Below are 27,488 nucleotides of genomic sequence, written 5' to 3' on the forward strand. Positions count from 1 at the left end.
TCCAGTTAAAGATTAATTAATAAGTTCGTGTGGGGAGCTGTTAGGGCGCATATCTGATCAAGCATGTGTTATCTATATCTTCTAGGAATTTGGCAAAAGAATTTAAAATCTCTGTTCTCTATTTCTCTTAACTGTAATTTATTGGCTGTCAATGTACGTATACATGTACTTAGTTTCTGGATGACCAGCATTTTATTTTTAAAATGAATTTGACAAAGTTATCAAGATTAATTTCATTTTGTATAATACATGATTTTTTAACAATCAATTTGCAGAGTGTCATGTCTCACATAGATGACAGAAAGTTGCAATTTATTTTTTCAAACATAAATGTTATTTAGAAAAACAATGTAATAACAATGTACTGGTATTAATGTTTTACATGTATTAGGTTGCATCTTAGTTTCATTCATTAAAAATACTAGTATAATGAGCAATATAATTTTCACTTTGAATTATAAGAAAATTGTGAACACCTTTAAGATCAATAATATGTTAGTGTATTGGCATCTTCTCTGAAAAAACCCACCCGCGGGGGGAGGGGTTATTTGTCTTAAAACTAATCGGACAGAAAATACATGTAAGTTTTGTGTGAAGGCATGCGTTCTCTGAACACTCCCCAGTTCAGCCTATAGGATAATGATAAATTTCAGCCGATCACTCAAAAAAGTTTGTTCCACATTCAGTTTAATTATTTAGACCAGCTCGATCTGAATTTCAATATCAAATGAACATATATCTATTAAAGATTCCTGTAAAAAAATAAATACTTTGGACTAAATTAGGATAACGCTGAGTAGATGAAAAGAAGTTACTCGTACACGTACATCAAGATTCTGTTGTGACGATGACAGATTCTTTTCACAAATACGTTTTAATACTTTTAATGGCTTTGTGCTCAATGTCTCGTATGATTACCCAATTTTACGCATGTATTTCAAGGTAACCCAACTCCAATTTCATTCGAGATATCACTTCAACAGTTTTTTTTTCGGATCCGAACAACCATCAAATAATATGACCGCTTTTCTTTACGTGTCTAATAAACCCAGGATTAATTTTCTTGTAATCTGTACATATGTAGCAAAGGTGCAGATCCGAAATGTTATGGAGTTAAAAAAGAAGTGAGAGTTTAAACAGCGACCAATGTTTTTTCCCCTTCTACTCTTTCAAGCCCTTGGCACTTGAACAATATCATTTTAAAGATTTTATTGTAAAGTTAAATCTAAATCTCACTAAGCACTCAAGCCGAATATTATGTTTCGTCAACAATCCCCCGCCTTTGGTTATGAAGTCTATGAAGATTTTTGTATTGTTATGACATAGAAAAGGAGAGAAAAATATTAGTAGATGTTGGTTTTATAATCTAAGCGAAGTATACGCCTAATTGCATTTTCGATATTTATACAGTCTTTGACTAGATTGTTAAGTGCAACAGGGAATATTAATCGCCTTATTTCACTCGTTAAGGGATTAACGGATTCATATTCGTGAATAATTCAGAGTTTAATTAACAGTTGGACAGAGCACAGACTTAGTATATATACGCCGTCTCTTGGAGACTTTATTACAAAAACTATTTGTGTATTCCGTGTAACATTTTGGAATTTTGACTGAAAAAATGGGAGAATTCAAAACGCCTTTCACTCGTATACTTTCACAGGATATAAAACACATTTACAGCGGATTTCCCCAGACAGTCACTTTAAGGTACTCCTCTCCATATCCGACACAGGACCAACTCCGACAGAAAGAGGACAGTCATGATTTGAAGACCAGTGTGCTGAGGTGTTCCGAATACGACAAATCTTACGGCTGTCTGATTCCTCGAGCACCTGCTTTTCGAATTCTCTCGCGACACGAAATCGACAATTTGGTAACCCGAGTCACAACTCCGACTGTTGCGAGTCGAGGTCTTAGCAACTCGAGTGACCAGGCGGTCGTAAACGAAAAACGCAGTAATTATCCAAAATATCTGGGACTGCAAAAAGTGGAGAAGGATGGATTAGTCGAGATTAATTCCCGAGTTGCTCGGCCGACGAAAATCAGTGAGATACGAAAACATCAAAACATTACTAAGCTCTCTGATATCAGTGTATGAATAATGATTGTGTAAAGAAGTCGTTGGAACTATTTTTTTCACTAAAGTGGATTCGCATTATAATGCAGGTTATGTAAGAAAACTGTGGAACTTATTGTTCGATGTGTCGACGGGTAAATTCAACTGTATTCTGTACTACCATATAATTATTGTGTGGAAATGAGATTGTGACTCTTAATGCAGAACTCTTTAAAAATGAAATATGTAAAAAAAAAAAATAAACATTTTTAGATATACTCCTGTTGAGGTTAATCTTGAATACCACCATCAAACGCATTAAACCTTTGATTTATGTATCTGACCTTGACTTTTGACTTCGAAATTGTTAATTAAAACACTTTTATCTTTGTTATTGTACAGTTGATTGTGGTGAGATTTTTTCTCCATTACCACCATTTGAATTAACTTTAAGGCATGAGCTGAAACTTATCATTAATAAATTCTCGACATGCTTATCAATATGACGATTTGACATGTCCGAATTTGGCTTGCATTCTTCGCCTTATTTATCTGCATTTAAATTTTAAAATAAGTTTATTTTAGAGAAAAAAAAACATCAGAGTTTAAGCAAAATTTGAGTAGAGGGTTTATGTACCTTAATTAATTTAATACATTTATTCATTTATCATATACACGTACAGGAAAATCAGGAGGAGGCGATTATAATAATAATGCCATTAAATTGACCTTTGACCTGTAAATATCGATATTGATAATAGTACATATACAGGAACATTTGATTCCTCTGGTTCTAACACCAAAGAAAGTACTCTAATTATGGAAAATTAATTAACTTAACTTTGCCATGTCCTCTCTTTGTTTTCACGTACATGTATATCTTTGCTGTGAAGGATTTTCCGATAAAAGAACGAGGGTGCATTTGATCTAGATTCGGCAGGAACCTGGAAGCACTTGAAAATAAAAAAATTCCTCGATCTAATAAATTAAATTTTAACTTTCTATTGATGAATCGAATTTGTGTGATATAGGAAAGGAATTAATTAAGGAAAGAAATCTCTTTTCCAATGCGTCTTGGCGTCAGACAGTACTTAATTAACCTAAGGCTTGTTGGACAAGTAGTTCAGGTGGCAGGAGACATATTTAAAATAAAATGTGCCAAGGAGGTAGACACACATGTACGAGGGGGCATCAAAAAGTTTGTATAGACTACTGTTGCACCATAGAACGAAAATCCTTTGAGGTGCATGAATGAATTTTCAGATATTTACTAAGCTTCGTGTTTTCTATCTATATATATAATATAGACTATATATCACTGGGTATATTTTTTGATGAATTGTTAATGTCTTAAACCTCGAACATGATGTATTTTCTACACGAGTATAAATGAGTAAAAACTTACTTGATATGAATATTCATATTACATATTGTAAATGGGTTTGCTATAATTCATAAATTCCCATTAATTCGCTCATGTCGTACTGTAAATCGCGAAAAGTTTTATTCGCGAATGAACGGTTAGTCAAGAGAATTTACATGGAACTCAGCATCATAAAAATAAAAACGAGTATTTTATTTCGCGTGTGATGCTTCTCGCGTAATTACGCGATAATAAATTCCTCGCGTTTAATTTGGAATTTACAGTATTGCACAGTTGTTCCGTAGAAGTTGCAATTTCTACCTATAAGTTCTATAAATTTTATTGGTATGTCCAAACCTCTAATGAGCTAAATATGATGTCAAAATCAGGGAGGTGTCATTTTCCAACATTCTATAAAGTTTAAACCCCTAGATAAACTGTCATGAATATAAAAAATATCCAAACGGGTTACAGGGTATATCATGTATTCAGAAAACTTGTTTTTGGATTCCAAAACAGTTTCATTGAAAGAAGAGACATAGTTTTTAAATTTCAAAACAATTTCATTGAAAGAAGTAACATACAAATTTCAAATTCTAAAACAGTTTCATTGAAAAAAAGAGACATAGTTTTTAAAATCCAAATCAATTTCATTGAAAGAAGTAACATATACAAATTTCAAATTCTAAAACTGTTTCATACAGTTTTTTAAAATCCAAATAGTTTCATTAGTAGAGGAGATATACAATCTCTTTTTAAAAATTCCAAAAAGGTTTTCATTGAAAGAAGAAATACTTAGTAAACAGGGGTTTTTTTTTTACTTTCCAAAATAGTTTCATTGAAAGAAGAGACATACAGTTTTTGAATTTCAAAACAATTTCATTGAAAGAAGAAACATATGTAGTTTTTAAATTCCAAAACAGTTTCACTGAAAGAAGAAATATGCAAATGTCAAATTCCAAAACAGATTCATTTAAAGAAAAGACAGAGAGTTTATTTAAAAATAAACTCACAGTTTCATCGGTAGAAGAGACAAACGGTTTTGAAAAAAAAAAAATCCAAAACAGTTTCATTGAAAGAAGAGGCATACAGTTTAAAAAAAAATCAAAAACAGTTTCATTGAAAGAAGAGGCATACAGTTTTTAAAAAAATCCAAAACAGTTTCATTGAAAGAAGAGGCATACAGTTGTAAAAAAAAAAAAATCCAAAACAGTTTCATTGAAAGAAGAGGCATACAGTTTAAAAAAAAAAAATCCAAAACAGTTTCATTGAAAGAAGAGGCATACAGTTTAAAAAAAAATCAAAAACAGTTTCACTGAAAGAAGAGGCATACAGTTTTTAAAAAAATCCAAAACAGTTTCATTGAAAGAAGAGGCATACAGTTGTAAAAAAAAAAAAAAAAAAAAAAAAAAAATAATCCAAAACAGTTTCATTGAAAGAAGAGGCATACAGTTTAAAAAAAAAATCCAAAATAGTTTCATTGAAAGGAGAGGCATAGCATACAGTTGTAAAAAAATCCAAAACAGTTTCATTGAAAGAAGAGACATATAGTTTTTAAATTCCAAAAAAGTTTAATTGAAAGAAGAGGCATACAGTTTTTAGATTCCAAAACAGTTTCATATATTGAAGAAGATACACGCAGTTTTTAAATTCCAAAACAGTTTTATTGAAAGAAGAGTCATACAGTTTTCGAAAAAAAAAATCCAGAACATTTTTCATTGAAAGAGAAGACGTAGATTTTAAATTTCGAAACACTTTCATACAAGGAAGAGACATGCAGCTACAGTCGATTTGTTGTCAGGGTATCCAAAGTAAATCCTTGGCATTTGACAGCGTGTATTTATTTTACATAAAATTCACAACTTTGTACACTGTTTATGCTAGGCTTCATAGAGTGATACCTATATTTTGCTCATCATTTTTTTTTCAACAAACACTCCTACTTTTCACACGAATCTCATAATCATTCTGTGATATATATGGAGATAACGAATAGCATTCAAGCTCAAAGTCCATTAAACAATACAAATTTTGGAGCAGAGCAAACACGGACCTCTAAAACATCAGAGACGGGAACAGGTGCCATGGAGGAGTGAGCATCCCCTGCCGACAGGTCCACACCTACCCGCTGTGTGCTCCTTGTCATGATCGTTCAAAAATCATTTTCAACATAAGGTATCCCAGCTACGTACGTACATGAAGTATCTTTGAAAAGCCCCCCCCCCCCCAAAAAAAAATGATGACATAACTGGAAAAAACTTCCTTTAGCGCTGAAATTTTATTAAAAAATTGACCTACTCGTATTTATGTATCATAAAAAAAAGTTGGGGACCAATTAAACTTTTAATGAAAATTTCTAATTGTAAATGGTTACTCTCGGAAACAAGTGGTTTAGGGGGGGGGGGGGGTCCTCTGCAACACTGCAAGCTTACGTCACATCAAATACTATTAGATTATTTCACTTTAAAAAGATATACTGTGAAACTATCATTGCCAATTTAAAGACATTTTTGTTTAATTCGATCTTGGAAAATTTCCTCGAGCAACACCATAGGGATTAATGTAAACTTGTTTTAAAACGACGAATTAACACAACATTGGACGATAAAATTAACACAGCATTGTCTTGAAATTTTTATCAGTTCGAGTCTGAGTTGATGTGGAACCCTCCCCCCTTTTTTGCTTGAAAGAAATTTTTCCTTTGGATAAGATTAACATCAAATTTATTTTCTTTTCAATTTCGATAAAATGAATGTATTTGTGTGTCACAAGTAAATTTTGTTCTTTATCCCCCTTCCCCCGATTTCTTGCGGACAGCTGATAAAATAAGAGAAGACTTTTTCTTTATTATCAAGCGTTTCACCTGTCGACAAACACCCGAAATAGGTTAATCCATAAATAATACGATAATTACAACAGAAATAAGATACCCTTTACCGATGGTTCGAAAAGTAAACAGGCAAATTATATTTTTAAGGAAATGCATCACTGTAAAATTTATTTCTTCCAATAGACGAGCAAATTTCCATTTTACCTCACAGTGGATTAATATAGGGAACACATGTCGTCTAGCGACATTGAATATTTACCTCATGTGCAAAGTGTGTCTAGATATTTCTGACAAATGAAATGCCTTTAAACAGAAAAAAAACAAATAATATTGCTGGTCACAGTATCAAAATTAGTTTCCCGCACAACACGTGTTAGCACTAGATGGCACGCGTTTTATGTAGCGTATCTAACTATAATAGCATCAGCATTAACGACATCATTCACTTCCTTTAATTATTTATTAAGCTTATATATAAAAAAAAAATCAGGTTGTTACCGTTTTAATGCAACAATCCCCAATAAATCATTGAAGGACGAAATTGACATTCTAGCATACTGCAACATCAGAGGTATAAGGTTCACAACTGCCTGCGAAATAAAAACGAATATTAAAAAAAATTAATCTATAAAAAGGAACAAAATCGCGGTGTTGGGTCTTGAAATCTTTAAAATATAAAAATAACCTGAGGTAATTTATTAAGTTAATGAATTTAAAGGATTGTCTATATGTGCATTTAGAGATCGAGATCCGGGGCGTATATTGTTTTTGTCCTGTCTGTTTGTCTGTTTGTCTGTTGTCAACTTTAACCTTCGCCATAATTTTTTATCCATGAAAGATAGAAACTTCATATTTGGTATGCATACTCCACCAATGAAGTTCTTTCGAATGACACCAAAGTCAATGACCTTGTGACCTTGACTATGACCTATTTGCTAAAAATAGCTTTTTTGAATTTTCGCCATATCTTTTGAACCATGAGAGACAGAGACTACATATTTGATATGCTTACTCCAGCAATGACGTTCTTTCAAATGACACCAAAGTCAATGACCTTGTAACCTTGACTGTGACCTATATGCTGAAAATAGATTTTACAAAATTTTCGCCATAACTTTTGAACCATGAGAGATAGAGACTTCATATTTGGTGTGCGTACTCCACTAATGAAATTCTTCAAATGACACCAAGGTCAATGCATGACCTTGTGACCTTGACTTTCACTTACCTGCTGACGGCAGCCCCGTTTGCCCGAAACGTAAAATATCCAAGTCTTGATCTACGGAATCCGTGATGGGCCGTAGGAAGAAGTTGCCGTGGAGTGCTGGAGGCTTAATTACGTTCCCCCCAGGCCTCTTACGTTCTGTAGGTCCCCTCTCGTTTCTCGCGTTCTTATGATTTTTTTTAAACTTTGTTGCCGCCGGGTTAGTGTTTCACAAACACATCTTGTTCTAAGTGCACTGAATAGTATTTTACTAAGGAAAATTTCCCTTTAGATGCTGGTCGGCCACCACTTTTTGTTTTGTTGGTGGAAAGTGGAAAGTCTATACGAAGTTTTACCGAAAAGTTGTTAAAAAGTTAAAAATAAAACAATCCCTCGAGTTTAGGCAGTTTATTCTTTTTCGGAGGGGAATGTTTCTCAATTTTTGATTGCTTATAACTTTTTTTGGGAGGCACTCCCTTTCAAAAGCACGGGTCTGTCAAAGGCAATATATAATAGTTATTCAAAGGGCATAAAAAAGCCTTTTGAAAAAGGCGTAAAAACACTAATGAGCATAATTACGCGTTTGTAAAGGCGTAAAAACGCTTTTTGGAAAGGTGTAATATAACGCCTTTTGGAATGGGAAAGGCGTTATAACGCATCTTGGAAAGGGAAAGGCGTAATAACGCCTTTTTCGCGTTATACCGTATAAGTAGAAATTTTAGAGAGGATTTAATTTTGGCATTATTAGCGAGGCTGTTGAGATCGCTAAAATTAAATATCGCTAAAAATTAATTGCGTGTTAATTGCACTAGCTTCTTTAGTGAGTATTTTAAAATCGCTAAAATTACTTCTCGCTAAAAATATAATACCAGTTTTTTAAGGAGAAATCGCTAAATTTGCGTCTCTCTAAAATTTCCACTTATACGGTAACATCTTTTCGAGAAAGCTTTAAAACGCCTTTTTGCGCGTTATCACGCTTTTTCGAGTAAATTTTATGTTCTCCATAGATTAATCCTTATAGGTTTCCGTAGAGCACTGATAAATTGAAGGATTAATAAGGTTAATTAGACAGTAAATAAGTTTCTTTTTATTGTCAGTTTCTTTTCCCAACTACATTGTGTACCAAAAACGAAATAAAAAAATAATTAAAAAAAAAAAGCATTATATGTTACACTTTGTTTATTTGCTGCTTTTATACATAAATTTATCTATTTATTTGTAATTAAAACTTTATTCTTCATGGAAAATATACTCTAAAGGAAACTGAGATTAGTAAATCTTAATGAAAAAAAAAAGAGAATGATGCTCACAAAATTTAATAGATTATTCATTATCATCTGAAATTCGTCGAACTGTGAAAATTACCCAGGAATTCAGCCGAGAAATTATAACTGACATTAAAAATAAATGAAATGTGACACAAAACTTGACAATTATCAAAGATCTCTTTAAATGACAAAGAAAATACAGTGTATGATTGAATTCTTATCACACATATAATTTAAGATATGTTTTAAATACTAAATTTTATTAAAATAATTACATGTAATATGGACTTAAATTTCTATCATTTGAGAAGTTTTAAAAGTATCAGTTTAAGGCCCATGCGGGCATAACATTCAATATATAAATGTACATGTATATAAATTGCTATAAGTGACTTATAGGTCCGATGGGCCGGGTGTTGAACAATGTTAAAAATAACTGTATACACGTGTCACTTTAATAAAATATTTACTTACTTACTTACTTACTGACTTACAATACTACCATAACCAAGAATTTGCACAATGTAACTTGTGTTTCTTCGAGTACAATAATCATGGTATATAGGTGATGCATTTTCAATCTTCCTTCATACACAAAATATTCATTTAATGTACTGAATATATGTGATGAATCATAACATAAAATGTTACACCTAGTATTCGTGAACTATTATGTAACTCTATGACTAAAATACCTTAATTTTATACGAGAATTTACTCTATTTACTCAGTGCATGCGTTTTATGCTAGAAATTCAGAATCAGCATATTCACACAGAAAAAAGCTAGAAAAACATTAAAATGGAAAATTTAAATTGAGTATTGAATGTCTTGACAGGCAGTCAAGAGGTAGTGAACTATGAAAAGAATAATTGGGTGGTGCAGAGAAACCAATTTAAAGTTATTTTACCTTGACACAGGTATTGGCATCAACAACATCAGATTTATATATTTATTTAAATGATCCTTTGTAACAGTTAAAAAGCATAAATTCAAAATCTCATTGTCTATTTATTGTAGACCGACTGCATATATATGTCTTTCGACATGTTATATTTTATAGTTCATCGCCTACTTTTCTATATATTTACATGTAGTATTATAGAATGTCTGTAATAACAAAATATTCTTGCCTTTAAATAAGAATTTCTGTAAGTAAAATGTATCAGATAGCCACACAAATGTTCTCTCTATTCATATTTTAAAAAGTTTTTTTAGGAGTTTTCGTACAAAAATTGAGACAGGATTAAAAATAACAATCTTTTAAAGAAAAAAAATTGACTGGGTGTCTGAAAAAGGCGTCATTTTTACTGCGCCTGATTGGTCCTATCTACCAGATGTTTGTAAACAGTTATAACAGCCAAAGCTTGATATATTTATATTAAATACAGCAAACACATTTGAACCTTTTAGACTAAGTTTACTCCATGGTCATGTAAATTGTCTATGGTAATATTGCAATATTGCGAAATTGTGATACTTTAGATATCTGCACATGCACAAAACAGAATGATGACCTATATTCTTTTGTGCATTTTAGTTGTTGGTTTCAATTTTACTAAAGAAAATTGGGCAGATGAAGATAACAGAACCGTAAGTTTGCCGAGTTCTGATCAAATGACTAACGTAAGCATTATTACAGAAAGCATCATTCATGTCATTTCCGACTCTGAAGAACAAACTCTGGAAGATATAGAGTCCGAATTGTCAAAGACGAGCGGAAATCTCGCCCAAGTGGAAATCCATTGCCAAGGGAATTCCTCCCTTTTCCTTCGAATTCCAATTATTTCATCGAAATTTGAAGATCTTCAAGTCTGCGGCTGCTTAGTTAGAGGCACAGACCAATACAGAAATTTCTCCAGTGAACCAGATAACGTCTTACGTCATCTAGAATTTAGTGACGTAATATTCGAATTAAGTGAGTACAACGAGTATTTACAAATTGTAAATTGGGAGCAGAACAAACATTTGTTCCAATACGGATGGTCTATCATATCAGCTTCTTTGATGACCTTCAGGGAAACCAATGTGACCTATGTATATAAAGAATCTTTCCAAATGGATCAAGAATATTTGGATAAAATTCTAAAATACAGAGAATATCTCAGAGTCCATAAAACAAAATATAATCTAACTTTTCTGGAAATTTCAAATTCAGAAGAAAAAGAGAGTGCAACAAACATGAAATATCACTCTATAGACGATTTTCTGGAATGGGGACGGTTTCCGTACTTGCAAGTGATGAATTTTTCTGGCCTGGGACTAAAGCATCTCCCCGAAGCAATACGGAAGGGGAACTGGTGGTGGGTCAAGTTTCCATCTCTTGTTCATATTGACTTTTCCTTCAACCGATTTGAACGAATTCCGTTCATCGTGGAGAGCTTTTCAACAGAGACGATTTCGGTGAACTTAAGAAACAATGCCATATCTTTCTTTTCTGACCAAGAACTTCTGAGAGTTTATCCGCTAGAGCTTGACTTGTCGAACAATAAATTTGATTGCCACTGTTCTCAATACGTGGATAAAATGATCATGGCAACGAAAACGTTTAACCTGAAATTCAAAAATTATTATCGTTACCTAGGTAATGCAACTTGCTATTATCCTATAAAATTAAGAGGCAGGAAAATCAGTAATCTGAGCATCTCAAAAATATGCTACGCCGCCCAGACTTTGAAGACAAATAATACCCTGTACTTAAATTTGATAATAATGTTGTCGGTGGCTTTATTCGTATTTTTTCTCATTGTCGTAATTTCTAGATATCGAAAAGAATTGCATATTCTTTCGTACACCAGACTGCGTATGAAAATCTTCAAACCAGTTCTGTCCGAGAGTTCTTTGACAAAGGAATACGACGCCTTTTTGTCTTATAGTCATCATGACACAGAATGGGTGAATCGAGTTTTGGTTCCAAGACTTACGGAGTCACTGTCAAAACTTCGGCTCTGTCTTCACGAACGTGATTTCAAACTTGGAGGATTTATATCCGATAACATCATAGAAAGTATCGACAATAGCAGACACACAATTATGATCATATCGGAAGCCTTTCTTGAAAGTAAATGGTGTGGACTAGAATTCAAAACTGCTTTTCATCAGAATTTACTGGAGAAAAATAGGCATCTGATAGCAGTGGTGATGGATGGCACAGATTTGGACAAACTTAATAATGATATGAGACATTATCTGGAAACGCATACATTTTTAAAGCAAAACGAGCTATTATTTTGGGATAAATTAATTTATGCGTTAAGTGAGCTGGGCGGAAATAAAGAGATAGTGTAAGAATTAAATTCTAACACGCTATAAAAACTGGGTAACGCACAATGACGATCGATCAAAAAAATCATATTTTTGTGATGAACGAGATTTAAAAATTATCAAAATATTTAATGGTCTTTTTGACACGTTAATGGAGCTGGGTGGAAATAAAGAGATAGTGTAAGAATTAAATTCTAACAAGCTATAAAACTGAGTGAAGCACAATGACGATCGATCAAAAAAATCATATTTTTGTTATGACTGAGATTAAAATTATCAAATTTTTTAATGGTCTTTTTGACACGGGAATAATTTTTGCTTTGATTAAAAATTCATTCAGCTCACATAACGCCAATAAAGCAATGCTATAAATTCCCTCTGACAGGATTATTGTCAAAATTAACAGATGAAAATCATTGTTTATTCATCATTATGATTTAAAAAATTGTATTCTATAGTTTAAAATCGTATGTTAACTTTAAACTCACTAAACATTATTCAAAATGTGTTAGTTTTCTTGTTTAAAAATTTGTTGTTATCAAGTGCCCTGTAATACATGTAAAATATTATATTATGAATTTTACAAATGTTATAAGACACGCTCAATGAATTTATACATTGTCTGATGGTATATTTATGTAAATATATTTTCTGCAGAAATAATCAAAATGAGTACCATTTTTAGCATAATTTATGCAAATATCTTTTTTTAATGCATGTAAATGTACAACAAATTAATTTGTTTTTGAATGTATCCAAAAGCCTTTTAAATCCATGGTGCGGATTGACTAAGGAATTTTTTTTTATTTTTTACCTGTATTTGCATTGTAAGTTTTGAAATAAAATTTGATGCTTAAAAAATAATTATATATTGCCTTTTTTGTTATATTTCAAATAAATTAATTTTTGATATAAATTTCATAGTTTCCACGTTACTATGACAACTAATATAATCAATTAAACTACTAGTATCACTTCCAACAAGCAGTACTATTTGTAAGAAATTAAACGCTTTGAATATATTTCCTCAGCCATTCTGTCTTCACAGTTAAAGGTCTTAAAGACATTGAACAGAACACAAAACATTTCTCCCATAATTAATTCACTCATTTAATTTTTTCATCATCGAAAACTAATTACAAAAACTGTCCATTCATATGTCGATTCGATATATCCAAGTGAACTCGAAATAAAAAAAAATACGAATTCTGTTACATTTCTATTATTAATTTAAATGTTTTCTGACTATACACGATAATGGTCAACTAATATATAAATTGTATGACATACGAGGGCTGTTTAATAAATAATGTCGTCCTGAACTGTATGAAATACAATACAAATATCATATGACATTAAACTTGACTTTTTCTCATTATTGAATCTTTAATGAATTTAGAACAGTTTATGTGACCACTTTTCATCACATAGTTTCATCGTGAGATGCTGGGAAACAAGGGCTATTCGAGACACTGCATTATAAATGAATGGTAAGAATCAGTAAAGTACGAGGGTCATTCAAAAAGTTCGTAGACTTTTGTCCTAACTTTTTTATTTAACGTCGTATTATATCCAAATTTGATACAAATATTTTAACAACAGATTTAAATAATTGGAGTAAAAAAATGGAATGTATCTTCATATTTATTAAAATTACCAAGGATTTAGAACAGCAAAAATGGGGTCACGGAGCACCGTCAAAATTGAGTATTTTTCTAATTTTCACTTTATAGTATTTACAGCTATACCTCTAATAAATGGAGCTGAAACGAAATAAAATTTACATGTTTAAATAAAGTATTGTTTTATTAATTAAAATGAAATCAGGTTATGTAATATCTCGCTCCATTTAAAAGATATCAGCTTCTAAATACATAAGGACTTGATTGAAAAAGGCAAAGAAACATGACGTTGGAGGACGTAACGGAGCAGCAAGTAGCAATAAAATCAGACTTTACATTCGGGAAACTTCTTCTACAAGCTTAAAAAATCCTTTTAAACCAGGATCTGTATAAAAAGTAATCCGTGTATTTGTATTAAATTAAAAATACAATTTTGAGTGGTAGCGAATTTGAATCGGACGATGGATTGTCTGCAAAGAAACAGGTTAAAGATAAAAATATTGTCAAAAGAGTTAGGAACGTCATTGAACGTGATGTGTGCTTCAATCTTGCAGAAATAATAGAGTTGCATAGTAATTTAAAGAATTTGAAAACAATAACATTCTGATTCAAGCTATATTTGTACAATTGTTAGCAAACTAGGTGTTAAGTGTTGTGGATATGTGTTTTGAATGGAGAAGACACTACAAACCGTATTTGAAATTAAAAAAAATGAGTATACTTTTGACAAACTTTCTCAGCGTTGATGTTGACGTTACAATATTGGATAACCGTGCTCCGTGGTAACAAAACATGTTTCTTTAAAATATGGCTAACATGAGTTCTATTTAATCAAATGGAAAAACTTATCGACAAAATAAATGTTTATGTTTACGAAAATGTATTGATCTATAATCTTGTAATAATCATATGACGATGAGAAGCATTGTCTACGTATTTTTTGAATGACCCTCGTAGAGTGAAAATACAAGCTACATTAAAGCTGCTGTAAAACTTGTTAAAAGTCCCAAAGAAATATTCACTGAAATATGTGTCATTTACAGCAACCGATGCCCGTTTTATAGACAAATGAGCAGGTGGATTTCAATGATAAAAAATTATATAATGGGCATCAAAAATGGGTACCCTTCTTGCCAACAAAAATTATAACAACTCATGTACGCTTTGCCAAATTTCAACAAATAATATTTGATGATGTATGATTGACTTTAAGACACATAGCAAATTTGATAGACATCATATCGGGAGTAATTTACATAGTTTTTAAGAAACGTTTGACAGTAAAAAAGCTTGGTACTCAAAGGTGACCCTATATTTTGAAAAATGAGTGAAAACGACAGCTTGTACGAAAGTCTTAACAATCATTTTAAAATATCAGTAATTGTAGTTATCCATGTTTGTTTTATATTCAAACAGATATTGGAACATGAATCTATTGCTTAAAATCACCAAAACAAAATTTACCGTAAGATGTACTTGATAAAAAAGGCGAAGGTCTGACAAAAGCAAAGGTTTGCAAGAGCACAAAGACAGATTTATATGCAATTTTCTTAAATATTAGTGGTATTGTTGTTCAAATTCGTATTCGGGGAGACAGTTTAATATCTGGAGGAGTCTAGAAAGCAATTTTTTTGCAAAAAAATCGAAAGGTTTATTAGAGGAAGGACCCAGTATCAGAAATCTACTACATTGAATTTCTTCATGACAGCGTCCAAACCCGCATGCCCTGAATTGTAAAGGGGTTTTCGGGATAAACAGAAAGTAATTGTTTTTTCACATTAACAATATTTGCCAGATCTTTGACCTTTTGACTTGTTTCTATTTCCAAACTTGAAAAAAACACCTTTCAGAAGGAAAAAACAAGTCGAGGAAATCATTGGATCTGCCATTTTCCAGTATACTAAGGGTCATACCCAAAAATGAGTTTTAAAAACAATCAGAAATTGGATAAAAAATGTAACGGATATGTGTTTGAATTAAAATAGATTAATGAGTAAAATCATGAAGACTAAATATTGAAAAGCGTCGTTTGCTTCTTTCTGAGCACCGAGGACATTATTTATTGAACAGTAGTTTTCCATTGTCAAGTTCCCCGATTTATGTAGCAATATTCCAACATCACTTTATTTGTCCTGATTTGATACGCAAACGCGTGATCTGTATTTCATAATTTTTGTTATTAACCATAAACCCAGTATATAGGTGATGACGGAACATTGCTGCACAAGAAAGGGAAGTTGACATGAAAAGATGAAGTCATCTCGTTTGTCATTAAGCTTGGTTTTTAGATAACCATTAACGTCCTTTTCAAAAAAAAAAATAATATCTAGATATGAAACAAATGTGCCAGATTCTGCGGTATCTTTTATTTCAAGCTCACCGGGATATATCGTATCGACAAAAGAATGACCCGGAAATAACCATTGTAAATTTACAATATGTCGTCGATATATCTCATGATTATTCATGGATGGCACCCAAAAGAGGAAAGGCCGATTGAAAAAAATATAGACAAATTGTCAAACAAGAATTTAAGAACCGAAAACTTACCAGGTGAGAGATGGAAAAGATAAAGATAGAGGAGCGTGAACATTCCTAATCATTTCTCTATGTGTTCTGGGTGCAACAAGGACTATGAGTACAATGTATGTTATATACTGTGTAACTAGTACTTTTTAAAAAAATAAACTTGAGAGTACTAAACCCTTATTTTATTTTCTGTTTTATTCAGTGTAATTTCGAAAACACAGTGTTGAAAAATTGGATAAAGTGACTTAGGTCACTTAGAATCATTGCAAGTAAAACCGAAGTAATTATACCAAGACCTAAAGCTCCCATCGCCTTAGACGACGTTCTAGCATCCGCAGCCGACGTTTTACGCCGCACTGATGCGGATAAAGACGTGACGTTGACCGCAAGTTTGCGCTTTATATCATTCACTACCACTGCTAACGTTTCCTCTGTCATATTCACTGACGTAGCACAAAAACAAGAACACAAGGCAGTTGATTGGTCCTCCGTTGTCGTGACGTCACTAGCAGTCGTTGTGTCTGTCGTGCACGAGGGGTAAAATTGAAAACTACCCGACCCAGTTGGAGTAGTCGAGTTTACAAACACTGAAATAAACAAAAAGGTTATAATTGTAAAATGTTTCTGTCCACTGTGCATATTTTTTAAAGTCCGACATTAAAGTATGGTGGTAAACACTTATAATACATTTTAATCGAGTTGAAAGAAACATATGACATGACATCATGATTAAAAATTTACATAATTGGATTAATAAATCTCTTTATTGATTCTTTGATTTAAGTGACAGATTTGCAAATGTTACGTCTTGAGTGAATAGTTAAAAGGAAAAACAGGTGTATGTCACTATCATAGATATATGCAAAGGTAATATAGATTGGTTTTTAATTTTATATCATAAATGGACACTAAAAATCAGTTAAGACTGCTTTAAATTTTAGACTTTAAGAAATATCATACTGAGTATTTACTGGCGTATCTGCCAAAATCTTCATAGGTTTTTGTTTACTAAATAAAGAATTGATTTCAAAATCTCAATATAAAATTGAATGTTTTCAAATGACAAGGAAGAATTCGAAATTTTTTTTGTTAATGCATTAAATATCTTGGAAAATAAAATGTTAAGAACACTTAGAATCGATTATAAATTGTGACCTTCACCGAAAATATTTATTTTACAAGGCTTGGCAGTCAACAAACAACCTATCAGATACACCTAAAAATATAAAATATTAATTGTTAAGGGTATTGTCACCTTAACGTGACGTCATACACGTTCGTCTATAATTTTCAATAATTGAATTTCGTTTATGTTATAAAATAGTTACAATAAAAGTGTGGCTTTGTATAGAAAAGCAAATATGTTTAACGAAAAATCTATTTTTCAGTTATTTTTTTTTAATCAGGCAAAGGAGAATAACTCATGTTTGTTTAGGTATACTTTTTATATTATGGTTCCATTGATTTTCACATTTTAAGCATATTTTTATCAACATTAATTTCAAATTTAATCAATGCTGAATACCTTGATCGTTTAATCCTGACAAAAAAAGTTGCAACCTACATATTATCTTATATTAAAAACGGAGATCGACCCTTTGCTAAGAAAGCAAAATTATTTTTTGTGAGATCTGTCGTCAATACACCAAACTACACATACTAAGGGGAAATTAATGTAGTATCTCTTCTTTATACATAGATTCGATGCACAAGAGCATGCCCTATGTATGTCAAAAACAAGGTAGGTTATTGACAAATAAGTTACTGGAACAAGAATATCAACAGTCCAATTTAAAGTCACATTTTCGTATTTATAAGTTCTATGGTTAATACAACGACAAATACATGTACAATCTATCATTAATCAAATAGCTGTCTGGTGTTCTTCATACTTATTGTTTAGCCATTAATTACACGAATTTTCCATTACTTCCCGATCATGACAAGAGCACATAACGGGCGTGACTGGTCGGCAGGGAAAGCTTACGTTTCCTTGGCACCTGATCCCACCTCTGATGTTTTAGAGGTCCGTGTTTGCTCTGCTCCTATTTTGTATTGAATGAATAGATTTATGAGCTCTAATCATACTGTTCGTTATCTCCATTTCATAACTACATTGTAGTTGAGATAGAAAAAAGCAATTCTGGCAACTTTCTGTATTTTTTTTTTTTTTTAAGAAAATTCTTCTTATCCAGGAGGTTAAAATGTTCTAAAAATTGCTATGACCACCTAGACTTCTTAATTTTTACATCCAAAAAATACAGATACAAAAACTTCATTATACTACCATGGTATTAGAAGTCCAGAGTGCAGAGTTTAGATGCTCTTTAAAACGAGTATATATTTCATAATTTTTAACTTTAATAAAATCACCTCGATGCGATGGTCGCAGCAGCACAGTCTTATTGAAGGATGATTGAACAAGGGTGACATTGTCTGGAATGTTTGTAAACTCAGCACATTCTGCCTGACACGATCCATTTTCTGGATCAAACGTTGAAGCATAACACTGAAAGGTACTGCTAACATTAAAGGATAAAGCAGCACATTCCGTTTCGTTGAAAACTGAGTCGTATTTAACTTTAAAATCTCCAGATTCCACCATCTCTGTGTTCAAGTAAACACCAACCCCTGTGTTGTTTAAAAACAATATTGTTAGTATCGGATTAAACAAAGTAAAAGTGAACTACTGGTGATGGTAATAATAATTTTAATTTGTTTTACTTAAATATTCTTAATTTTAAAAAAAAATCCATTCAATTCATTACATGCTACTCGGTGAATAAACTTCAAAACAAGCAAGTGTTTTTATTTAAGCAATTAGCATGTTAGTCATGAACGTGTTTCACAGTACGTAAATACAAATACTGAAAAATTAAGTTAATTCTAGTTAACATGAAAAAGTGAGAAAAAAAATATCTCGACCTTTGGGTATATTTTTGTCAAGGTAGAAAGAACAGGCAAAGGCATAGCTTAGATTGCAGGGAGATGCATACATCATGAAAGGGTCATTGTGAGACGCCATTGACATATTAATAACAGCACACTGCTCCTCGCTGACCAAATGTCCCGGAAAATTGTTTGTTTTTTCTTCACAGTTTTTTTTGTCCATAAACCAAGCAGAGGAATTGCTGACCTTATACTGTCCCAACCAGAGGTTCTCAGATGGAGGCCTGAGAATAAAAATTTATCTTTATGAACTGAAATATATTGTACAAAAATTCTAAATGCGACAGAACTTTATTTCTGTTATGGATTCTGTCGAAGATAATTCCAGACGTAAGGCTCAATATGAAAAAAAATAACTACTGTACCTGAAAACTTTGTCAGAATGGATTGTTTTAGATAAATATTAAAGCAATTGTTACTATTAAAGGGGGGATATTTTTTATAAAATGTACTCGGTTTTTCATCCCCCATGATTCAACTTGTTTTTTAAGGGGGATGACTCATATTTTAGTTGTAATTGCAGAACAGTTGTGTGTCCCCAGTTTTCCAGTCTGAATGTTTTAAATTGTAATGTGTAGATATTTTGCTGTGTTGTATATAATAAACTAGTTACTTTCGAATTATCTTGTTTTTGTTTTAGACTTACCAGTATAGATCAATGCTTATCAGACAGCTATTATAATGAACAATAACTAGTCTATAAATAAGTATTAAAGCAATATGAGCTGCAAGTTTGACAGGGGAAATTTTGTTGCAAATTTGAAGTCAACTTCTAGTATTTCAATGATAGAAAAATAGGACATTTGTAAAATTCTGTTGATCATATTTGCGATGGAAGAACTTTTTATAAGCTTTAATTGAAGCAAAATGACATTATTGTCGTCCTGTACATTATTGATTTCTTATTTGTGACACGATAGCGGTGTTTTTCTTTGAAGTTTACTGTTCTGTATTAGCAATACAGAACGGGACTTTGGTGGGCGGAGCTACTTTCCGTTCTGTATTAGCCATGTATCTACAATACAGCACGGTCTAAAAATAAATCTGATTCAATTTAGCAAAAGCACGTACAGATAGTAAATGCTGATGTTTTCCTATTATAAATTTTAGAGAAATACCCGGTAGTAATCCTGAAAATGTAAAATGTCAAAATTTCTCGATCACTTTTTAAAAAACTTATTCCACACAGAATCTACACGTAGTTTAGATGCAAAGGAAAACATAAATTCGCAAATTTCGAATAACAAAATCTACACGTAATTTCGATCAAAACGAAAAGAAAATTCGCAATAACGGAACACATCCACTCTCCACGTTCAAAATCACTCAAGTCCATTTTTCGCGTTTTAATCCTTCTCGCTTACGACAGCCACACGTCTCTTTCACTTCGTTTTAATGTCGCAATTCAATTAGAAAATAAAAATCCGTGATATCAAAGTCCATCGAAGAATTTTCTGTAAATTCTGTTTTTGTAAATCTAGTTAAACCGGGATTTTAAGACCCCTGAAATATATAATAATCAATCTCCATCTATAGATCAAAACAATTACGGTTAAATCCTCCAATTTATCCATTTAGAATGACTATCACTCGATTACGTCTACCCTTTTAAGTTGTCAAAACTAATCTGACCGAATTTTACGTTTTCCGTGGAAATATATATACTGCGGATTGTACTCCCCGTCGGGGCCTCATCTATGACGGAAGTTTGGATGCTGCAAAGTTATAAAGTGGGCGGAGCTATTTTTGATTGATCGTGTCACATATCATTTAGAGAACTCGACATAGATACAAATTTGGGGGTTGCTAACGCACTCGTCCACCCCCAAATTTGTATCTACGATACAGAACCCGTTCTCTAAATAATACATAATGCTATATTCGATTGTACAGAAATATTTCTTCTATACAATCTAAATTTTTATTGTGGTTTTATTAATCAAGGGTTTAAATTACATAAAAACTAATCATAATAACACATTTAACAGCAAAATGATTTTCCTCAAAAATGCAGCTCATATTGCTTTAAAGAATCCCATGTCAACCGATTACACACACCTTTGCTCCTTATCATGATTGGGAAATAACGAAACAGTCTGTCGACAATTATAAGTTTTATATTGTGGCCTAACAATTAGTATGAAAACGTCTGTCAGTGACTTAAGGATAAATTGTATTTGATGACAACGTAAATTGTATCAACCAAAGAACTTACGAAATGATGACTTTAATCGAGACTGTTGATATTCTTGTTTCAGCAACTTGTTTGTAAATAACTTGGCATATTTTAAAAGTTGTTCATTCGTAAATCATGTTCTTGCGTATCGAATCAACTGAGAGATATAAATTCCAGGTGATGAATGTATATATTGCTGTATAACTAAGGGAAGTTGACGATTGAAAAGTTAAAGTCGTCTCATTTGTCATAAAAATCGGTTGCTAGATAAACCATTAAGTCTTTTTCAAGTAAAATATCTAAATATGAAACAGTTGTGTCAGACTCGGTGGTATCTTTTATTTCAAGCTCGCCGGGATATGAACTAATCCTTTAATAGAACTTTTCAGTGCACTAGCTGTTGTCTAGAGATTCCTTAACAATACGAATCAAAAAAATTTTTATTAATTAAAAAAAATTCAGTTTACTCTGATACATGTATTGAGCATAGGATTATTGTGCATTGAATGTAAAGATTTGTTTAAAGTCATATAGAGTTTTAGAATAACTGTTCTCCTGATGACAACAGCAATCAGATACAAAATCTATATCTCTGCTAAACGTATTTTCCCCGAAGTCAAAATGTATAAATTGTTTGAATGTCAGTTTAGGAACATTGACAAAAGAATGATCTCATGGCGTATATGTTTCATTCATCAGTGATTTTTTTTCATTAACTCGTTCATAAATTGTATTTCTTAAGCAAACTTTAATCTTGGCCTAGCTTTAAATGGTTGGTACTACGGCTTTTATAGTTTATTTGTGTATTCCATGTGATTTCATGTGATCACACGCTTCCTTGGATCCAAAAATATTTTAACACCTGACTTTGACCCCTGACTTTGCTCTAAATTTATAAAAATAAATTTAACTTTTCCTGTAATTTTTGAACGGCTATTGTTAGTTCAACATTTTATGTATAGCTGCGTTGTGCTATATTCCACAAGTATTTTTTTGTGACAATATCTTTCTTTGGGTACCAATACATGTATTTTTAACTTGATCGTGACATTTGACTTTGACCTACATGTAATTCGATAACTTTAACCTTGCTTTCTAACTTTACAAGTTTATTTATTCATTTTGACAGGGCCTTTCATTGGCATCAATGTTTTTTGCCTTTTGACCTTGGCCGTACGTGTTTTATTCACTTAAAAAAACTTCAACCTTGACTTTAACTACTCTACAGTATAAGGGTTTTAATTTTTCACAGGTGTATTCGGTCTGACAAGACCTTGCTATGGATACCAATAATTTTTACCTTTTCGTCTTGACATTGGAGTTTGTCCTACTTTGAAAAACAAATCTTAACCATAACTTTTACTCAATTTGTGCGAAAGATTTTATATTTTACATGTGTATTTCGTGACAAGACCTTCCACTTAGATTAGTAAATTTTGACCCTTTAACCTTGACCTTGCATGCAGTATGATTCACTTTCAAACAACTTAAATAATAAACACTTTTGATTGGATGTCGCTTATCCTTTCATATTTCACTTTCTTTATTTCGCGTACTTGCCCTTTCTTTGGGGATCAACAGTACATGATTGATCTTTTGACCCTGGTGTTTGCGATTACAATTGAACTTTTGCAAAGGTTTCCATACGTGGGCAACAAAGCTACGGACTATATTACTGAAAAGTAAAGGTTCTTTTTTCTCTTTTCGTTGATTTTCTTATTCATAGTGTAAATATTTCTATGGAAAATGCAAAATATGTTTCTTTCTAAAGTACGACTCGTATAGAGTTATAAATATACACGTGTAAAAAAAGTCATCAAATCTATATATCAAGCAATTAGACCTAAGGATTCATACCAATTCTCTCGTATGGCTCTTGTTCTGATGTACCAAATCAATTTCTTCCATGATGGGGCAATAGCGATTCCTCCTAAACTCCAGCAGACGTCCCTTGCTTCTAACCACGTGCGCCGACCAGGATAAAAGATTATGTCTTTTAACCATTTTTCCCCAAAATACACTTGAATTGCAAAGAAAGAAAGAAATGCCTTTAAATTACAGTTTATGGAGATCATTCCCATTCTAGCTGTGTAACATAAGATTTAAATTGTTTGGAAATAAGGAAAATAACAATTACCTGGCTTAACTACCGCAGCACTGTTACAGCAATTGGTATTCAATCCTAAAAGATAATTTTACAAAATAGGTTTGTGAAACACTGATGCCCCCGAATGGCAGCTTATGGCGAGGGATGAATTTTCTCAAATGCATGTCAACCTCCAAAGGTCAAGTTTTAAAATGTTGGTACCCAAAGGAAGAGGTTATTACATGGAATACACCCGTGAAATATGAAAGCCCTAGTTCTAACTGTTCAAAAGTTATGGCCAAGGTTAAAGTTTATTGAACGTGGGTCAAATTATAAGGTCAGGGTCAAAAATATTTATACCCGTTAAAAGGTCTTGTCTTAATAAATACACTTGTGAAGTATAAAAGCCCAACTGTTCAAAAGCTATGGCCAAGGTTAAAGTGTGGTATTGTTTTGTAAAGGTAGGTCAAACGCCAATATCAAATTTGGTGGTACCCAAAGAAAGGTCTTGTCACAAGGAAAACACCTGTGAAATTTGAAAGCCATAATCCCTACCATTCAAAGGTTATGGGCAAGGAAGTTTTTGCGGACAGACAGACAGACGGACGGACAGGACACAACTATACACCTCCGAAACTTCGTTTACAGGGGCATAAAAATCGTAGATCCTGATTTTCTGTTCATGACATTGTAAGAGAAGATTCGGATACGGATTCAATTTAATGGTCTGCCCGTCTGTCTGTCTGTTTTTCTGCTTAGCTGTTTGTCCAAAAAATTAATCTTGTCCATTAACCTTTGATTGTTGGAGCTTGGACTTTAATACCTGTATTTCACACTCATGTATAATTTTTGTTACAAGACCTTCCCTTGAGTAACAACATTTATTACCTCTTAACCTTGGGGTTTTACCATATTTTGGCCATAACTTTTGATTGGTTGGTGCTACGGCTTTCATGCTTCATACGTTTAATTCTCATGACAAATCCTTTTCTTAAGTACTACAATTTCTGGCCTGCAGACTTGGGAACTTGGTCTACTTTTGAAAAACTTAAACCTTGGCCATAACTTTTGAATGTTTAGCGCTCTCGAAGTATATTTCACATGTTAGTTCGCGACATTTAATTTTTGCGATCAAGTCTTTTCGATCTGACACAGAGCCTTTAGGGACTGTACTGGGAGTTATCCTTGTGACTCAGACATCATAGTCTAAGTACCAACATACCTTTTTTTTTTTAAGTTCACCTTGACCATGACCTTACTTTCCGAAAAACTTTTTCTTTGGTCATAGTTTTGGATACCAACATTTTTTTTTTTACCTCTCGGCCTTAGAGCTTGATTTGCTTTTGAAAAGCTTATTTCTCGGACTTGGGGCTTTGAATTTTCAATATTTATTCCTTGTGACATGTCCTTCCCGGAAACCAACACTTTTTACTTTTTATACCTCCGTAATCCATGATTCGGAGATGTTTAGTTTTTACCTTATCCATCAGTCTGTGTCTAGCTTTCTGTATTTTCTTTCTGTTATCCGCAAAAACTTTAACCTTGCCCATCTTTTTTGATTAGCTTGAGCTATGATTTTCATACTTCACATGCTTATTTTTTGTGAAAGATCTGCCCTTGTGTAATAACATATTCGACTTTGACGTTGGGCTTTGATCTTCTTTGAAAAGACTTGAGCATTTTCCATTACTTTTGAATGTTTGGAGCAGGGGCTTTCATATTTCACAGACTTGCATTTGATAAAATTTTGACTTTTACCTTAATTTAGTCTTATAGGGGCATCCGTGTATCACAAATACAACTTGTTGACATTGGAGTAAAAAACTTATTCTTTGACAATAACATTTGAAAGTCGGGTGTTAGGACTTCTACTTTTCATGTGTATTTCTCGTGAAAAAAAACCTAGCTTCGGAAACCTAAAACATGTTTTACTTCTTGATCTTCGAGTTTGACCTACTTTTAAAAAAATTATCCATGGTCATGATTTTGCAAGTTAGTGCCGGGGCTTCCATATTTCTCGTGTATTTTTTGTGACAATATTTTCCTTTTAAATACCAACATTTTATACCTCTTAGCCTTTGAAATTGACAAGCAATTTTAGAATTCTTAACCTTAGTGATACAAAGATGTCATATCAGCATCTGCATGTGTTTCACAAACACGTTATTCAAAGTTTAAGCATTTGAAATTGAAATAAATTGGTTGGGGAATCCATGACTAGCGTGGAAATTGATATAACCAAAATGCAGCGTGGCTTCCCCAAAACATTGATTACAATGTGAAAAATATATACTCCATTGATTACATAAACAAAAGCGTTACCAATAGCATGTAAAAAACACACACAGCAAAAATGTGTTATGAGTTATGGAGCTGAAGTATGGGGATTTCACATGGGTCAAGACATAGAAATGTTCACTTAAATTATTGTAAAAGAGTTTTTTAAAGGTCAGACAAAGCACCAGTAATGATGCAGTTTAATATTGTGAATCAGGTAGATTTCCACTTATACTAGTATTTGATAGGAAAAAGAAAATTTGGAATACTGGGTGAAATTAAAAAAACAGTGATATTTTTATATTACAAGCATGTTATCAAGATATGGTTGAAAATAATGATGAATGGATTGCAAACATTAAGAAGGAATTTCAAAGACTTGTTTTAACTGACATGTATAGTAATTGTATTGATAATAATACTCTGAACATTATATTTCAAAGAATGTATGACTATTATAAACAAAAAATTATGGTAAGAATTTGTAATTCGCCTAAATATTTTTTGTATTAATTAACATTTAGTGGATAATGTTGCCATTACATTCAAAGTATAGAAAACCTATCAGTCGTTTAAGGCTATCAGCTCATGATTTAAGAATAGAGAGGGGAAGGTATAGTAACATAGAAAAAAAAAGGAAAATGTGAAATATGTATGTCAGGTGAGATAGAGGACGATTTTCATTTTGTATTAAAATGTCCTCGGTATGAAGAGCTTAGAATTAAATATATCAAGAGTTATTATTTTAAAAAACCATCAGTATTTAAATTAGTACAGTTACTGAGTCCTACAAATACTAAAGAACTATGTAACCTGGGTAAATTTTTGTATTTTTCTTATCAATTAAGAAATGATGTTCTAAATAATAATTAAATGATATTGTTATGTAATTTACACATGCATGTATATTGTATAGCCTGTACAAATCGTATGTATGAATATTGTATATCTATGAGATGCAATGTCCCCGGTTCAATTTAATAAAACACATAAACACATTTTAAAAAAGATGATTAGCTTAATTATTATCGCCTGAGTAGTTAAATTTATGTAATTTTTTAGAAACAATTTTAATCTGATCACTTAGCATACAACTGGATCAGTTGAATGCTAAATGTGGTCAAAATTCAGGATACGTCGATGTTAAATATCTCTAAAATCTTTATCAACATGTATGCACGTGAAAAGCTCAATAAAACACACATTTTTCAATCTATGAACCATTTCGTCAAAAATATATGGAAAATAACAAACAATATACATGTATGATCTTGCAGGTTTACTTTCACTTCTAGAAAATATCATTTAAAAACAAGACATACCAATCAACAAAATAAAAAGTTGACTGCAAATCCGACTTGGGCAAACCATCCCTCTTTTCAGCGATAATCTTCTTTCCAATCGATTTAAATTCCTTCAAGATTTATATCATTTCTACCAAAAATATAATAATACACTGGAGAATCTGCGCCTCATGTTCAGGTCAAACTTTTCTTGAAAAAAAAATCTAAACTCTGGTGTTAATTTCAAAATATCGACTCGATGCTGACAGATAAGGATTTATCATTGAAGTCCTCTAGGATTCTAAACTAAATACTCGATTACCTCAAATCGATTGTTGAAACTATAGTGGTTTTGTCATTTTAAATCAAATGTAGCCCAAAAATAAAAGAATTGTTTTAGTTGCTAAATTGATGTGTATTTAACCAGGCGATCATCATTGTGTTTAATTATCCGAAACTCTGCAAAATCAATGAAATACTTATTTCAAAATGTTAATGTTAGTTTTCAGTATCATAGGAAATGCCTTTGAGCTAAGAGGAATAACTATTTTAAAATTGTTAAAATTTTGTTCTCATTTT

General features: G+C 32.2%; 1 protein-coding gene across 1 annotated transcript; it reads right to left on the minus strand.

Annotated features, from left to right (window-relative positions):
• Nucleotides 1-16,331: 16,331 nt before the first annotated feature.
• On the minus strand, nucleotides 16,332-27,051 carry LOC134247699 (uncharacterized). Its single transcript, XM_062730031.1, has 6 exons — nucleotides 26,949-27,051; nucleotides 23,401-23,445; nucleotides 23,121-23,283; nucleotides 19,064-19,311; nucleotides 18,512-18,769; nucleotides 16,332-16,725 (listed from the first exon to the last, which is right to left on the minus strand). Exons 1-6 carry the CDS (start codon nucleotides 26,995-26,997, stop codon nucleotides 16,337-16,339), a joined length of 1,152 nt encoding a protein of 383 aa, XP_062586015.1. The 5' UTR covers nucleotides 26,998-27,051; the 3' UTR covers nucleotides 16,332-16,336.
• Between the last annotated feature and the right edge of the window lie 437 nt (nucleotides 27,052-27,488).

The sequence above is a fragment of the Saccostrea cucullata genome, unplaced genomic scaffold (assembly GCF_032062105.1).
Source record: "Saccostrea cucullata isolate Sc308-1 unplaced genomic scaffold, CSIRO_AGI_Scuc_v1 ctg64, whole genome shotgun sequence".
Classification (NCBI taxonomy): Eukaryota; Metazoa; Mollusca; class Bivalvia; order Ostreida; family Ostreidae; genus Saccostrea; species Saccostrea cuccullata.

Bases quoted from the DNA above. Each gene is read 5' to 3' on its own strand.
- LOC134247699 (XM_062730031.1), bottom strand. From the start codon at position 26,997: ATGGTTTGCCCAAGTCGGATTTGCAGTCAACTTTTTATTTTGTTGATT. The intron at 23,284-23,400 runs GTAATTGTTATT...TTGCAATTCAAG, and splicing joins TGCTGCGGTAGTTAAGCCAG to TGTATTTTGGGGAAAAATGG. The intron at 19,312-23,120 runs GTATGAATCCTT...TTTTATTCTCAG, and splicing joins AGAGCCATACGAGAGAATTG to GCCTCCATCTGAGAACCTCT.